This window comes from Haliaeetus albicilla, chromosome 7 (genome assembly GCF_947461875.1).
Source record: "Haliaeetus albicilla chromosome 7, bHalAlb1.1, whole genome shotgun sequence".
In the NCBI taxonomy this organism is placed as follows: Eukaryota; Metazoa; Chordata; class Aves; order Accipitriformes; family Accipitridae; genus Haliaeetus; species Haliaeetus albicilla.
Window position 1 is genome coordinate 25,430,164 of NC_091489.1, and position 17,583 is coordinate 25,447,746.

Consider the following 17,583-nt stretch of genomic DNA (forward strand, 5'->3'; position numbering starts at 1 on the left):
TATGGCTAAGGAAAAGTCTGATATCTCTTACTCCATACCTATGTAGATGCCTTTTAGCGGTTTCATGAGTAAGTGCTGAATAGGCATCAAAATCTTCCTGAAAGTCAGATCCTAAAGTTGAATTCCTGGCGTGAGCTGGGTAAAGGCGCAGGAGGCAGTGCCATTTAGCTGTTTTATATTCTGATGTTTCTGTTCTGTGCAGGAGAGAATTGGATTGACCTTTTGTATCAGGAATAATATTAGGAGCTATTAACTGGCAAATAAATTGAAGGCACTTAAGAGGAGAAGAGCAAAAATGAGAAGGTGGAGTTTGATTTGGAGAAATATAACCTATGTGTAAGTAGGAAAAATTAACACTTAAGTGTGTTGGGGGAGAGAGAACATGCATTATGAATTTTAAAGATTGCAAACTCGCGCAGATGGGGAAGACTCTTTTGGGAATTACTGAAAGGAGGGTGAAACAGCATCAGTGTCAAACTATGTGTTTCAAGAAAAATGTTACTGATGACTTATGATGCATTTTGTAACTGCCCTACTGCCAGAGTAACTAAAGACTTTGTGCTTGGGCATGGTAAAAAATAGACAGTGAAATGAATAGTTAAGAGCAATGGCTCTTTGTTCAGGTGTAGATGACGACTTTGGATAATTTTCACCTCTCATTTCTTACGGCATCATCCAAAGATGAAATTCATCCTTTCTGTCTTGTAAGAAGAAAAAATGAACTTTTGCTTTTTCATGTTAAGTTTCTCTTTCTTCATTGCCTAAAATATGGATTTATTTATTTATTAACATTTGGGGGTTTAATGAGGCAACTCACTTGCATTGATATTATTCTTGTAAAATTCTAGTGGAAACAGAGCACAGGTCAGTTGGGGTTTTTGGGGGGGGGTATTTTTCTTTCTTGTCTGCAAGGGAAGTAGGTGTATTTAGTGTTTTGCATCTGCTTGTGCTTGATCTGTTAGGCCAATAACAATGGGAAAAATCACAGAGCCTGTCTTCACTGGGATTTAATAAAACAGCTAGTATATGCAGTTAGCTGCATTTATAGTAACTGCAGTTAGCTAACACTATCTAACTCCTTCCCTTTTGGCAACTGTGGTGAGTTGACCTTGGTCAGACTCCCAACCTGCTGCTCTTTTGCTCTCTTCCTCAACAGCACAAGGGGAGAAAATAAGGTGGAGAAGCCCACAGGTCTAGATAAAGACAGGAAGATCACTTCTTTGGTAAATCACCAGTTACTGTCAAGGGCAAAACAGACTCAGCTTGGCGAAAAATTAACTTGATTTCCTCTCCACCCCCCCAGCACAGGGGGATAGGGACTGGGGGCTGCAGTCAATCCATCACACTTGGTCTCTGCTGCTCCTTCCTCCTCACCCTGTTCCCCTGCTCCAGCTGGGAGCACCATTGTGAATAGTTAGCTCTAACATTTGCTCTACACTCTTATTCAAAATCTCAAATAGTTAGTTAATCTTGGGGATTAATAAGATTGTGAGTGTTTCCCTCATTTATACTTTGCATTTCCACCAAGTCCAATAACATCTTACCATCTAGCTTGCAATCACCTGTCCTCTTGTTATTTCTCTCTGTTTTAATGTTAAATATCTGTGTAATTATTCTCTGTTGCTTGAAGAAGTTTGCCGAGGTTTACATACTACCTCTTGATTTTGTATCTTGCCAGTATTACCAATAATAATAATAATCCAAGTTGTTGGTTAGCTCTGTGAAATGTTTTGTCATCCCTTTATTAAGTGTATCTATTAATAGAAAACTTTTGACTTGGTAATAATACAATATTACAGACTTATTTCCTCTGTGTGTGATTCCCCCCCCCCCCCCGTATGCAGTTATGCCTATGTTTTATCATTTGTACATAAAAATAAATGCTGTCTGCCCATTTACATGGTCAGCTCGGCTTGCATTAGCTGTACATGAGAACAGGTCAGGTGTCTGCCTGACCACCTGGGATCTCTGTGTGCCAATATCTGTGCGTACCCTGGAGCATATGTTGTCTTTGAAAGTCTTGTTTTTAATACCCATATATTTTGATGTTTATTTGGATAGCATTATAAATTACTTTCTTCCTCAAATCAACACAGTTCCTATTCTCTGTAGCTAATTAATTATTTTAAAAAGAAAGGAAAATCTTCTGACACTAGTTTTATTTAATCTTTTTACTTCATGTCTCATAACATTTACGAAATACGTACATTTGTTTTGGTACATGAAGGGGCACTTGGTGCTAATACTGTGAGTACTTATTTTCATAAGGATGCATCCCCACTGTGCTCCTTCTTCTAGTGGGCCTTGCTTTATAAAGTAGTCTAGCATTAGCCAATACCTTTCAAATCTGAAAACTTCATAGCTTGATCTCATCAACGCTATGCTACCTCAAAGTTTGCTGGACATCTAATTATAAATGTTTTGTTTCGAACGCTATCCTTTCTGTAATTTCTATTATTCATATTTATGTGGCCTAATTTATTTTAATAGATTGCACAGAAATCTGTGCTACGTGCGTAGTACTACAAAATACAGTTTTCAGTGTTCAAGGAAATATTTGTTTAAAAGACACTGTAAAAAGAGTATGGCTTAAGTTTTGCTTAAGGGTTTAAGTTTTTTGACATAGTTTATTACAAGCATGTATAAATGGGAAAAAAACCCAGCTCTTTCAATCCTATAGTATTTCTTTACAAATAAAGAATACTTTATTATAAAGGATGTAAGAAAATATTTTCTGTGTTTTTCAAAGATGTAAATTTGATGTATAGTTTACTTTGGCATAGGTGTCTGATTTTCTTGGAGTAGGTAGACAACTGAGGAAAGAACAAGGTTATGTACATTCATGGGATATAGCCTCTTAAGTTTAAAGAAGGGGGGCGAGGGGAAGTAGTTTGCGAGATGCTGAACAGATGCTTTGGCTTTGTGATAAATGGTTTTTGAAACTGTCTGGAGCTTTCATGAAATGCTGTAGCATTAACACATGTAGATAGATATATGCAAATTTATTGCTAAGTATTTGTAAATGATGAAAAATGAGGTTGAAAAACTGGAATATTATAAAATGTGTTGATATGCAGAAAAATGTACGTTGGAGCTTCCAAAGCCTATAGCAAATTACCTTACCATAGGAATAAGACCTTGTTTATTTTAGTTTATTTGTTATAATTTGATTGTGATTTTCTTTTCCTCCCAATGGTTTTATCTCGAGATACATTGAAAGAAACAACATTTCAAAAATTCTGCAAAGGTCAATTCTTATCTTCTGTTCCTTTCTTTCTCCTCCCCAGATTCCCTTCAGAAAATTTGGAGGGTTTACCTGCTTCCTGATCTTAGCTTTAGAAATGTTAAAAATAAATGTTTATTTTGTGTAGGAAAAAATCAGTGGCTTTTTGTGTGTTGCTTAAAAATATTTGCAAGATAAATGTAACAAAAGCTAACAGGCAATGTAGACAGCTATGGAGAATCCGTGATAACAGTGTGGAAAGCAGTCTTTGTAATTTTTCCCTGATCCTTCTCAGTTTTCTAACTCTTACGTAGAAGAAATCCCCAAATTGCTGACATACAACGTCCCCCAGCCACATGCATAGTATTTATTAACAGGACTTTGAAAATATTATTCTGTAGTGTGTCAATCATGAATAATCAGGTGCTTATAAGAGCATATGTATGATTAAGATAGAGATTACAAACAAGCATATTACTGAGTTCTAGAGTCAAGGGGCGTAAAAACTGCACACCAGTGGATGTGGTTTACAAGCACTTTTTTGAGCAGCTCTTGTGCAATTGTCAATTAATTCTAGACAATAATCATGAAAGACTTCTAATAACAGCAAATCTAAATAGTATAATATGATTCTTTTGTGTCTTTATAAACAGGTGTTAATGGTGAAGAGACCATCAGAAAATTATACTTTGCCAAATTCTCTAATAAAAAATAAATCCAATAATGGATTCTGTATATAATTCTAAATATGAACTAGTTGCTTATATTACATTATAGTAGAATTTTCTTTAAACTTTTTTTTTAAGATTAGTATTAAAATAAAGATCTCAGCACAGTACTTTAATAAGAGCTGCTTTCATTCTATAGTATTGCTTTCTGTTTTGTTATAAATTTTTTAGCACAGAATTGCTTTGCAGGCTAGTAAATTAGCATGTCATACAGATCATGTAATCCATATACATAAATTTTTATATTTCCCTGAGCAATAGCTTGTCAACAGTTTTCAGAATAGTTAATACAGCTGTTTAGGACATGCTAGAACACAGTAGTTCTTTGCTGCCTAAAAATCAGAAACCAAAACTTGACATACAGAATGATCATAATTTATACAAATATATACTTAAGAGAAGATTTTTCACCAATAAATGCTCCTTCATGTACAGACTCTCAGGACTTCTGTGAGACTACTCATTTGGGCAAATGCTTAGAAATCTATGATTTTTTAAAATTTAGGTTAATTTTTTTAACTGTATTTTTGATGGACATCATCTGAACCTAATTCAGGAGGAAGGGCTCTTTATTGTGGTGCTCTTTAGGACTTAAAGTAGAAGGAATATCTGTCAACATGAAGTTTCTGGAATCATTAAGCAGGAGGGTAGGTAAGTTCAGGTTAGGAAACCTTCCTGCGGGTAGGATTCAGATTATATACCGAGTTGGATTTTCTCACTTGGTTGTAAACTTTTGTCTGGCACGTCTCAGAAGCTTTGTTCTGTGGGGTCATTTACTAGATAGTACCTGGCATGGAGTTGTTGCTCTTGAAGAAATTGGGCTGCTCTAGGGCTAGCATAGATGGTAGCCCTGTCTTTACTGTCCATTCTGCAGAACAACAGGAAAAACTGTTTCAGCATTATGTCCTGTATAACCTGTTTAAACATCTGATTTCCGCTTTCTGCCTTTGTAGCTAGACAGGCTCAGCCTGTTCTGTCTTCTGTATACTTGTAAAATATATTCACAAGATGTGCTCTCTTCCAGCTCTAGAAACTTCTGTTATCCCTTCAAATCCATTGGCCAATGGAGCAGCAAACCGAACTTTTCAGGACAAATGTGGCTTGCTGTCTTAAGCGAGCTATTTCTATTGCTAATGTATCTAAAATTCAAATCTGCCGCTTCTGGGTAGAAAAAGGTGTGATAAGGCTGCATTGAGGAACATGGACCTTATTATTCTGTATTTTTCATTTTCAGGAAACCTGTGGAGCAAGTTGAGAGAATTTTGTCCTCAGTGACCTCAGAATAATGATGATCCTTTGCTCCTCTCATTATTTTTATTCAGTCCGTCTGTGATCCTCTTTCCAATTATCTGATCCTAAAACAAAAGAAAGAAAAGTTTGTAGGTGGAAGCATCTGGATAGATCCTCAGAGCTATGTGATGTCTTCTGTAGATACTGCTTTAGTGATGTTTCTAGGCATTTGATAGCTTGCTGGATTTCTTGCTGGTTGAATTTTGGGATTTTGGGACATGAAAACCTATGCATTCCATCCTTTTTCACAGTGAACAATCAGTTTCTTAGAATTTATCTCTTCCTTACTACTGTTTTGGTTTTTTTTCCTTTCCCACTCCCCTCTTCTTTAGGATCATATATGATAGTGATTTCCTCAGACCATGACCCTGGAGAAAAGACTCGACTCCAACTTCCAACGATGAAAGAAAATGATACTCACTGCATCGATTTCAGCTACCTTCTGTACAGCAAGAACGGAGCAAACCCTGGCACTTTGAACATCCTGGTGAGGGTGAACAAAGGGCCGCTGGCTAATCCCATCTGGAATGTTACCGGCTCCACTGGCAAAGACTGGCTTCGAGCTGAGTTGGCTGTCAGCACTTTCTGGCCCAACGAGTATCAGGTAAGCTTGCAATAAATTCTCACCACTTTTTAACATTTATGGTCAGGTCCTATGCAGTTTGTGTTCATTTTGGTCTGTTCTGATAGAGTATTTTCCTAGTGTCTTTAAATAAAATGTTCTGTTCAGAATAAATAATTAATTGGGGATGGGTATTTTTTATAGGATGTGATTGTTCAAAGTTACCTGTTACTGTATAATAGGAAAAAAATAGGCTGGAAACAAGCCTCATTAAAAGAAATTGTAAGGTTAAAGTCCAGGAACATCAAAAATTATAAACTCCCAGAAATAAATTGCCTGTGCAACTGTAATTTGTACCTGTCTTCCCTCCTCTTTTGGATATGCCTGTGTTTCCGTGTCTAATTACATGACTGTAAACTGTGGTTTTTTTCCACACGACATTTGCTTCATTTGCTGTGCAGACAGAATGGTGCTCACCTAATGAGCAGCTGCTCAGGACGTGTTTTTCTCCTGTTTGCTCACTATGGGACAAAACCACCTGCAGTGTAGGGCTGTTGTTTAGAGAGAAAAATCGTCTTTTTATTACTGGATGCTGTTATTTGATTTGTTTGATTAACCTGAGAAAGTACCTGCAGCTGTTTCACTCAGTGGGTATTTGATGTGAAGGATGAATCTCATACACAGGCATTTTTGTCCTGGCGTGTAAGAGGGGGAAGAGTTGGATTAGATGCACTCATCTGAGTTGTTATACCATGAGGTGTTATGTCAGTGTTGTACGTAGTGCTTACAGGCCTCCCGTCTAAGGATGCTTCAGGTCATTAGTGCTCTTGTAAACAGTTTGGATATCCAGACTAGGTATCAAATGAAGCAAAGTGGCCTCTTTTTTAATGTTTTGGTTTGTTTTTTTTTTTGACTAGTGGTATTGTAGGAATGTTTCTTAAAGTGCCTTTTCTAAAGTTCTTTGCAATTGCCCACGATGAAAATAATCTCCCTAAAAAAATAAGCATCAGCATCAATGCAAGCAGCCTTACTTATACAGTGAAACTGATGTAAGTTACTCTCACTTGATTTTTCTTCAGTTTTTGTTTCCCTGTTTTTAATATTTTTATTTATAAAGGAATTTAATCTATCAGTGACATTGAAACTGGGTGAAATTTGATTTAAAGTTCTGAAACCTGGTTTCATAAAGCTTGGCTTCTGAGGAGGTGTTTTATTAACCCTTTTATGTTGCTAGAAAGTAGCTTTTGGTGTGCTTAAAAAAACCAGGAGCCTTTTATAGCAGTATAGTAGTAATCAAGTATAGCAGTATTATATGCAGTAAATCTGGTTTCTGCTGACAGATGGCCAGGCTTGACAACGAGATTGGTGGTTGGGGCCTTATCTTAGCAACATGGCCATTTTTCACTTGCGTTATAGCCTTCACATTATCTCTCTATAGACTGCACTTAATTCATTCTTTCCCTTGCTTGGTCATCCAGCAGAGTATTGAAATCATGTGTAACACAGTTTATTTATAAATTAAAAAATAAATCTGGAGCAGGACTGGAGAACTGTTAATGCAGCCTGCCGTGATTTGTGTACGACTTGCACAATTGCTTTTAGGGACAGGAGGGGAAATCTGCATGCTGTCCATGCACGCCCTCTTGTTTGCACAAACGGGCTTGGTATTTTTGCAGTTTTAAGTGGTCCTTTGAGGTGTCAAAGTCAACATTGCTCTTCATTGGGTTTTGTTGTTGTTGTTTTTCTTTTTTTCTTTTTATTGTTAGCTTTGAGTTATTCTTCAGCATGGAAATCTTTTTTTCTTTTTTCTCATAAGAGTTCTTTGCTGTGGAGCTCTAGCTCATGATTTTAGCGCTTTGATCTACCTGTTGGTCAATGAGTTTAGCTAGCACTGAGGGAAATACACACTGATTTTTATGACAAGATGGAAGTGGTTCTTTACTGAACTGGGAATTGGATCCCTGCCTGTACAAGCAAGGCCACTGCTAAAGATCACTGCGCAGCACAACTGTTTGCATGTACTTTGTTAATCAGGTCAACTTCACTGCTATTTTCTTCACTTTTAAGTGAAGGAAGAGAGTAGAGATTGGTAGGGGCTGAATAGCACAGGTTACGTTATAAGGAAGTCTCGTGTGGTGACTTGGAAGTTAGCAGGATGGCCATGTTAATAGTACTAATAAAGTGGTGCACCTATGCTAATTAGCTCCTAAAAAGCATTTCTGTGTTCTGCTGTGCTCTGTTGAAGCTTTATTGCTTCCTGTTCTAAACGAGCAGAGTGTTTTGCATGAAACTCTAGTACACAGTATAGATACAGTTTATATGCTTTTGTATGGACTTAACATTTCCTTTTACTTATGGGATTATTATTATTGCTTTTAAATAATCCATTTACTTGCCTTTCTTTAACTGTATTCTGTTGAGCAATTTCTCTCTTTTTTTAAAAATTATTTATTCATTTTCTGACAAAACATAGTACAGTTTATTACAATAGCTTTAGTGGATCAAACAGAATTTTTGTTTAGCTTCGTATCCTGTCTCTGATGGCAGATAACAGCGGAAGCTTGTAGAAGAGTTCACGAACAGGACAAATTCATGGTCATGCCTCCCCCAGAATACACTTCCAGCCTTGAGCCTATTTGTGGTTCAAGAACTTTGAGCTTAAGAACTGAAGTAGTGCCTTTCCATATTCCTGTTAGTCCATGTGGGGGTTTTTTGCAATGATTTAAGCTTCTAGTGTCTACAGTGAGTATGACATGAAATTCTACTGTTATTTCCACATTAGGACTGTTCCCGTGCGTTTCTCCAAGCATGGGGTCTGTAATTCTTCAGTTGTCGTATTTTGCACTTGGGGAGTTTTGGCAGTCATGTAATACTATGATCTGTCTTATTTCTCCTGCTAGCAAGGCATCTGCATCTTCTATTCTGCTTGTTTAACATGTGGATGAACTGTCAAGGAAAAGGGTTTGATTAGAGAATCCCTTGGGATCAAGGATATGATTTGATTTTGATCCTTGTCAGTTCTGGAATCTTTTTTTAATCACTCTGTTGGAAATACGCCACCTTTGACCTGCCTCAAGTTTGCTGCAAAGGAAAAATATTTTGGGATTTTTGTTGTTTAAACTTTGTAACTGTCTGGGGGTTTTGTCTCTCTGTTGTCTGTGTTGGTTACTCCTGTAACTCATTAATTTATTTTAGTTGAGATATTTATTCCTGTCTGAATGCATTGTTTTGTCTAATGCTTCTTTTCTTTCCCCAAGTTCTCTCCTGCTTTGCATAGTAGGAATTATCCAATTGCTGAGGGCTGTCTCTTCCTTTCTGCTTGAGTCACAGTCATTTTCCACTTCTCTTGCTACCTATGTCATCCTTTTTGAATTTGGGTTTTTGTTTTGGTTTTTATTTGTTTGTTTTTGAACACTGTCTCCCAAAAGTTCCTTGACCACAGGGTCACATCCTTGCTCAATTACGTGTCCACTTTGCAATCTGAACCATGGGCTTTCCAGTTTTGGTTTTATATTACATCTCTCTGGGTTTTTTTTGTAACCTTTGATCAGAAACTGATAAAGAAACTCTTAACTTGGAACCATAAACCTCAAACTTGTAAAAAATGAATTATTTGGTTTCTTTATGGTTCTTTAGAACTTCATTATACAGTAATGATGCTCAGTAGTTTAACAAAGAGGCTGGCTAGGATACCGGCTTGATAGGAGTGATGGTTACACTTGGAACTATAGCTAGCAAAGTAAAAATACTGAACTGCACCAAGAAGAAATTCTTTTATCAGCTCAGGAAGACTAATGATGCGTGACTGTATCAGAAATAGTGTGGCCAGCAGGACTAGGGAAGTGATTTTTCCCCTGTATTTGGCACTGGTGAGGCCGCACCTCGAGTACTGTGTTCAGTTTTGGGCCCCTCACTACAGGAAAGACAGTGAGGTGCTGGAGCGTGTCCAGAGAAGGGCAACCAAGCTGGTGAGGGGCCTGGAGCACAAGTCTTATGAGGAGCGGCTGAGGGAACTGGGGTTGTTTATTCTGGAGAAAAGGAGGCTGAGGGGAGACATTATCGCTCTCTACAACTACCTGAAAGGAGGTTGTAGTGAGGTGGGTGCTGGTCTCTTCTGTCAGGTGGCTTTAGATAGGATGAGAGGAAATGGCCTCAAGTTGTGGCAAGGGAGGTTTAGGTTTGATATTAGGAAAAATTTCTTTACTGAAAGGGTTGCCAGGCATTGGAACAGGCTGCCCAGGGAAGTGTGGAGTCGTCATCTCTGTAGGTGTTCAGAAAATGCGTAGATGTGGCACTTCAGGACATGGTTTAGTGGGCGTGGTTGACAGTTGGACTTAAGGATCTTAAAGGTCTTTTCCAACCTAAATGATTCTCTGATTTCTGGTCTGACAGTCTTGGTTTTGGCTGGGATAGAGTTAATTTTCTCCTTAGTAGCTGGTACAGCGCTGTGTTTTGGATTTAGTGTGAGAATAATGTTGATAATGCACTGATGTTTTAGTTATTGCTAAGTAGAGCTTATCTTAAGTTAAGGATTTTTCAGTTTCCCATGCTCTGCAAGCGAGCAGGTGTACAAGAAGCTGGGAGGGGGCATGGCCGGGACAGCTGACCCAAACTAGGCAAAGGGATATTCCATGTTATAGAATATCATGCTCAGTATATGACTGGGGGGAGTTGGCCAGGAGGGGCGGATCGCTGCTCTGGCATCAGTCAGCAGGTTGTGAGCAACTGCATTATGTGTCACTTGTCTTTTCTTGAGTCTAATTTGTCTCTTTTTGTTATATTACTTTTGATCATCATAATTATTATTATCATTATTATTTAATCATTACTATTATTATATTTTACTTGATATAAGAACAGTTTAATAACTAAACCCATGAGTTTTACTTCTTTTTTTTGATTCTCCTCCACATCCCACTGGGAGGGGGGAGGAGTCAGTGAGTGGCTACGTGGTGCTTAGTTGCTGGCTGGGGTTAAACCATGACAGTGACCATTTTAAAAAGTGCAGGAAAACTGTAGAAAGCCAAATAATTTTCTTGCTGAATCGTGAATCTTGATTTGTATAATGAATCTGTTTTTTATTTTAATATTGATGGTTTATAGGATTTATAGAAGTTGGAATTGCTCAAAGATCTTGGAAAGTTATTTTCCTGGATGATCTTAAAACATCTTTAAACTGTAATAGTAGACTGAAGATTCACTAGTGGTGTGTACAGTTGGGCCATATGCCAGATAAGGTAGGAAACAGATTTCTTGTGAAATACAAGAATTTGTTGCCTTTTTGGATATCAGATCACTATTCAAAACTTGCAGACGTGTGAGACTGTAAACAAGCTGCATGCAGAAAAGTTTGGGAAAGCAGGGGATTAAATTTGGTTTAGTCAGTTGATACAGCTGAGAAAGGAAAGCAACAAGTGAAATGCTAGTGGAAAGTACAGAAGTACATAGAGCCTGTATAAACTGTGTAGAATTGAGTTATAAGGCAACTTAAGAAGAAAGCCACCCTCCCAAACTCCCACTTCCTATTTATAAGACCTTGACTGTATATGGTCTCTAACCTTTAAACACTATGTAGCATCAAGAAAATCCAGATCCAGAGAAGGTCTTGGAAAAAAAAGGAAGCATTCCAAAGGACTGATATTTTCAAAGGATTTTATTTAAAATATATTGGAATACAGAAAATTACTTAAAATAATATCAAAGACATACTGGATCAATAAAATTTGGAACTAGTGTAAGTTTGTTGACTAAATAGGTAAGAATATAATATAGGAAGTGTTATATTGAAAATTTTAAGAAACATTGATAAGCAGCCAACCACTTAATGTTAAAACTTGCTCTGTAAGTCTTGGATGTTGAATTGTGAGACAGCGAAAGTCATCTTGTGGAAATCTCAGCGTGAGCAAGAGAGTTGAGTGCCAGAAGAGCAGTCTGTAGCCATGCATGAGATGCAATGCTCAAATAGGCTAAGTTTCTCCGGCCTGGAAAAAGGCACAGTTCAGGGGGATATGATAGAGTTCTGCAAAACCATCGCTGGCATGAAGGGGAATCCTCTTCCAGTTCAAGAATTAGGGACCTTTTTGTTCTGGTGGGGCAATGTTGTGGTTTAAGTTCAGCTGGTAACAAAGCACCACAGCTGCTCTCTCACTCTTCCCCCCGCCAGTGGGATGAGGAGGAGAAGATATAATGAAAGGCTTCATGGCTTGAGACAAGGACTGGGAGGGGTCACTCACCAATTATGGTCACGAGCAAAAGACAGGCTCAACTTGGGGGAAAAAACCAGAATCAATTTAATTTACTGCCAATCAAATCAAAACAAGGATAATAAGAAGTAAAACCCAAATCTTAAAACACCTTCCCCCCCACCCCTCCCTCCCTCCCGGCTCAACTCCACTCCCGGTTCTCTCCACCTCCTCCCCCCGGCGGCACAGTGGGACAGGGAATGGGGGTTGCAGTCAGTTCATCACACGTTGTCTCTGCTGCTCCTTCCTTCTCAGGGGGAGGACAACTCGCTTCCCCTGCTCCAGCGTGGGGTCCTCCAAGGGCTGCAGTGGGCATCTGCTCCACCACTCACCTCCATGGGTTGCAGGGGGACAGCCTGCCGTCTCACCATGGCCTGCAGGGGCATCCACCTCCTCCCCCTCCTTCCTCGGTGTCTGTATAGGGGTTTCTCTCACATCCCACTTCCAAAACCGCAAGTTCCCTTTCTTATCTGGGTTATCCCAGAGGCGCTACCACTGTTGGTGATGGTCTCGGCCTTGGCGAGAGGCAGGTCCAACTTGGAGCTGGGGAAGTTTCTAGCAGCTTCTCACAGGAGCCACCCACCCCTGCAGCCCCTCCCCTGCTACCAAAACCTCGCCACACAAACGCAAAACAGGGAGCCAGACTGAAAAGAAGCAAATGGAGGTGAATCACACAGCAGGCTGTAGATCCATGAAAGTCTCTGTCTGAAGTAGCTGTTGTGGATGCCAGAGGAGTATGTAGGCTTAAGGAGATGCTGGACAAGTTCTTGAAGAGAACTATTAGAAATCAGTAATTAGGCAAACAAGTCCAGTAAGTCTCATGAGCTGAAAATAGCTGGAGGAGAAAGGATGGAGGAGCTGGGGAGAAAATTGGGAAAAAGAAGTAAAACTCCTGGGTTGAGATAAGAACGGTTTAATAGAACAGAAAAGAAGAAACTAATAATGATAATGATAACACTAATAAAATGACAACAGCAATAATGAAAGGATTGGAATGTACAAATGATGTGCAGGGCAATTGCTCACCACCCGCCGACCGACACCCAGCCAGTCCCCGAGCGGCGATTCCCCGCCCCCACTTCCCAGTTCCTATACCAGATGTGATGTCCCATGGTATGGAATACCCCGTTGGCCAGTTTGGGTCAGCTGCCCTGGCTCTGTCCTGTGCCAACTTCTTGTGCCCCTCCAGCTTTCTCGCTGGCTGGGCATGAGAGCTGAAAAATCCTTGACTTTAGTCTAAACATAACTGAGCAACAACTGAAAACATCAGTGTTATCAACATTCTTCACATACTGAACTCAAAACATAGCACTGTACCAGCTGCTAGGAAGACAGTTAACTCTATCCCAGCTGAAACCAGGACAGGGGCACAGAGAAGTGATGTGCATTCGTGCCCTGTTCTTACCTTTCCTTATGACCACTGTTAAAGAAAAGATGTTGGGGTAAGTAGACCTTTAGCCTGAACTGCTAAGGCGTGGTTAAGTTTTATACAAAGGGCAAAGGCCTCTTTTATAGCGCCCCCCCCAAGTGGATGTGTACTTAAATTGTTTCTGTATTCCTAGGCAGACTAAATGTAATTTTTATATTCTGTGGTTACCTAAACCAGTCTGTTCATATTTTGTGGAAGTTTTTGTTCTGGCTGAAGAAGTGAGGACTTAACTTCATCTGCCACTACCAGCCCTGTGCCCATTTCTCTTGACTCTTTTCCCCTTGTCATCTCATTTCAATCTAACTTGGGGAGCATATTTTTAGACTTTTAAAAAATGGAATTTACAAATTAAGCTTTTTAAATTCTTCCAGTTTCTAAGGATTCTCAGAAATAAAGTATGAATTAGAAATTTTGTTTTAGTGAGTGGCTCTGCTATTCTAGCAGAGATATAAAATTGTTTAGTAAAAAGTGTTAGTAAAAGGTTGGCTAGCTTTATAATTAAAGAAAACTAGTATTTATTAAACTGAGACAGCTTTTTTTTTTCCTTAAACTTGCAGCAGCTTGTGTTTGGTAGGTAGCATAAGTCACTGAAATGCTCTTTGTGTAGGTGCATGATTCTTTAGCACTCCTTTTGTGGAATAACTCCTTTGGGGATACTTGGTGGCTTTTAAGAATTTCAGGTGACTGTCCATAAGCTGTTTTGTTCCTAGTTCATTAATACACAAAGAAATGGCTTATACATCTGTTTGTTTCTTTTCCTTCTTTCCTCCATAGTTTTTATGAGTTAAAAGCACTTTTAACTGTCTCACTGCTTACCACTATCACTAATGATTGAAAATTGAACCCCTTTGGATATATCTCCAAGTAGGAATGACGTTGCTTTCATGTCAGAAATGCTTTGTAATCCCCTAAGTGTTCTCCTTCCTGACTGTTACTTGCTAGACAGCACTTAATCAAAAGACTTTCTTTCTTTATACAGTTTATTGAAGAGTTACTCAGAGAAATGCTTTTTTATAATGAACTTTCTTATTGCTTCTCCAAGACTTGTTAGTACAAACAAAACACCATCTTTTTCTATCTGTTAGGATAAACATGAAAGTGTGCAGGCATATCTGTCACATTTCTGTCTCATTTCTTCCGAGATGTTTATCAATTTGGTGAGGACAAAGAAAGATTAAGTTCCAGCAGAGTGATTACCAGCAACATTTTAATAATTAAGTTCTGTAGATCACAAAGCACTTACAGCTCTCAAAGGACTTCTACAAATACTGTCTCATTCCAGTCTTCAAACTGGAAAACCATAGTGCATAGAGAAAGTGAGCGTTGCCCAAACAAGCCCCGTCATGGCTGAGGTACCATCCTTCAGGTTTTCAGTCCCGCCTAAGTATTGCAGATTTCATGGATGCTCTTTCTTTTTTCTTAGAAATGACAACGCTGGTTTTGACTGTTAGTTAAGGTCTGTGGCATCGTTTCAGCAGGGTATGTTCTGCAGGCTACCCACAATGTGCTTTTTTTCCATCCAGAGTTAGTTCATTTATGAGCCCAGGAAGTTCCTGAGGGATAAGGGAATGATGGTGATACATGCTGTTGTCCTCTCCCTTGTCTGTTGTGTTGTGTGTCCCCCCCTTTTTTTTCTTCTTTTTTTTCTTAACAACTTTTAAATTGTCATATGGAGATGTGTATAATAGCTTTACTAGCTTGGTGGATTTAATTTTTGCTAGCCTATTTTGGAGAAACCTAATTTGTTTTGGGGTCTGCTACATCAAAAAAAGGCAAATATGATAAAGTAGTATCAAAGAATTTTTACAATTAAAACCAGCAGAGATTATTCTTAATCAGGTAAAAATTGTCAGCCTTGTCAAAGTCAGTGACCCAAGTTGTACTTCTCCATTGCAAGCAGAGACGGCTCTGCCTCCACAAAACACCAAGAACTTCGTTCCAGCAGGGACGTAGAAGAAATCACTTTGGACACCTTGGTTTTTACAGGTTAAGGAACTATGGAGGCTGAGCAATCACTTATGTTGCTCTGTCCTTAGTCCGATGCTGCAGAAAAAATGAATTTGCAGAATTTTAAAACTAAAGTGTTCATATGGCTAAAAAGAAAATTTTAGAAATAATGTAGCTTTTTAGAAAATAACATGCTTTTCTATGTTTACTCCTTCCCTTTTCGTTTAAGTTTTTCAAAACTGTCTTTTCCACTACTTTGCTTTCTGTTACATTACAGTCTCTGAGTAGCTTTCTTTTGTTCTACCATGTTCTGGGTTTCCTTTGCTAGATGTATGATCTGAACTTAAAAACCAAGGTAGAAATGTCATACTTGAAGCACTGGAGTATTGTAAGGAACTGCATGACTATATGTACAAGATGTTCAATTCTCTTTCCATTGAATAGCGTAGTGTCAATGAAGCTGATGAGCATTTTGTCTTTTTTCACTATTCCCTGCAAGATAGTGGATATTTTCAGGGCAAGGTGATGAAAATTTAGTAGATGCTTGGCATTTCCAAAGGCAATGAAAGATTTGGAGGTTAATGTGCTCTATGAGTCCATGTTATAAATTATGTTTAATTACCCAAAAGTCTCAGGTGGGAAACTGACTGGCTGTAAACTCATGAAGACTTACTTTGAGATAAATATGTAATATCTTTAGCCAGTGTTTAATTTCTGATGAAATATATGTGTCTTTAACCTCAGCGCTCTACCAGGAAACATTCCACACATCGGCAAGGTGGTATGCAAATTTTATATTAACCTTGATTACCAAGATTATGAAAAGCCTGTAGCATTCCCCTCCCTGTCATACAGTAGGCACTGTGAGGCAGCGGAGAAAACACTATTGCTAATCAGCCACCTCGGAGTGCCTAATTCAGTTTTTCAGAAATACGAGATTGACTTAAATCATGGTGTGTAAATAAAGAACTTCTGGATGGTTCCTTTTGTCAAGATTTTTCTTTTTTAGGATTTTTGTCTATAGTTGGAAAGTATGATTGCTTGTTATGCAAGAAGCTCAGATTTTGTCATATTTTTATCAGCTTCTGCAAGATCTCCTCCCTTTCGAAGAAATATTGCGAATATTACACTATCAAGGAGCTGGCAATGATATACTTTTCCACTCAGCTGTTCTTTAAAACGCTTTCTTATTCAGATGAAAAGTGAAATGAATGAAAGAGGGTTATGGCAGAAATCAGTGATACATGCTTCAAGTAGATGGTTAAAGGAAAGCAGAAGTTGATAATACTTTATCTCATTATACAGGTTCTGAAAAGATTAAGTAATGAATTGTGCTCTGTTAGGGGTTTCCAGACTACCCCTAAGTGAAAGTAAATAAGAGAAAAAGTGTAATAGTGCAGTATTGAATTATTATCAAAAAGTTCACTAAAATCTCTGCATTTCAGAAATTGGGCCTTGAAGAGTCAGGGTCTTTGACTTAAAAGTCTGAGCTCATCAATTCATCACTGATAAGATGTATTGTTAGGTAATTTTTGCTGTGAAGCATTGTATGCTGCTAGTTGTATGGATTTTCTGTGACACAACCCCCTGACCCCCAATAATGCATATGTTGGAAAAGAAATAATACTGACAATTAAGCAGCCACTTCACTTTCTTTTTGTCCTTTCCTGCCTTTTATTATTTAGGGCAAGATGAAATGCTCTAGAAGAATTTTTTTTTTTCTTTTTAATTCTGTCCATACCATGCTACAATGTGTTGGTTGTTTTGATGGTTTGGGGTTTTTTTTTCTTTTTCTTTTTTTTTTAATATTTTTTCTTTCTAATGCTAAATGGTGAACAAGCCTGAGGCTTGGAGTAAAGTCAAAAGGCTTTCTTCATCCAGAGTAGTATGTAATAGGAATCCCATGTTGACTGGTGATATGACCTCCTCATAGGGAAATGAATACCTTATATCTTTGTAATTCTCACTACCCTGTATGTACTTCTTTTCTTTAGTTTAGGCTTTTTTTGAGGTGACATTGAAAAACCAACTGAGATGGTTGCTCTGAAGGAAAAAATATTCAACATTCCAAGATGAGGGAAGAAATGTATCAATTACTTTGCACTAGGATCTCATTCTGATCAATTATGCAAGGTTCATGTATTTAAACAAATAAACAAGCA

At 38.4% G+C, this 17,583-nt stretch overlaps 1 protein-coding gene and 1 long non-coding RNA gene across 13 annotated transcripts in view; one reads left to right on the forward strand and one right to left on the reverse strand.

Annotated features, from left to right (window-relative positions):
- The window catches only part of PTPRK (protein tyrosine phosphatase receptor type K), a 418,390-nt gene that overhangs the window by 134,490 nt on the left and 266,317 nt on the right, over positions 1-17,583 (forward strand). For all 12 annotated transcript variants that reach the window (XM_069787404.1, XM_069787405.1, XM_069787396.1 and 9 more), the window contains exon 3: positions 5,574-5,845. In XM_069787404.1, coding sequence (XP_069643505.1) covers positions 5,574-5,845 — 272 coding nt within the window. The remainder of the gene's footprint in view (positions 1-5,573; positions 5,846-17,583) is intronic.
- On the reverse strand, positions 11,439-12,486 carry LOC138685859 (uncharacterized). The gene is made up of 2 exons (XR_011325242.1): positions 12,378-12,486; positions 11,439-12,068 (listed from the first exon to the last, which is right to left on the reverse strand). It is a non-coding gene; the product is annotated as an uncharacterized lncRNA (long non-coding RNA).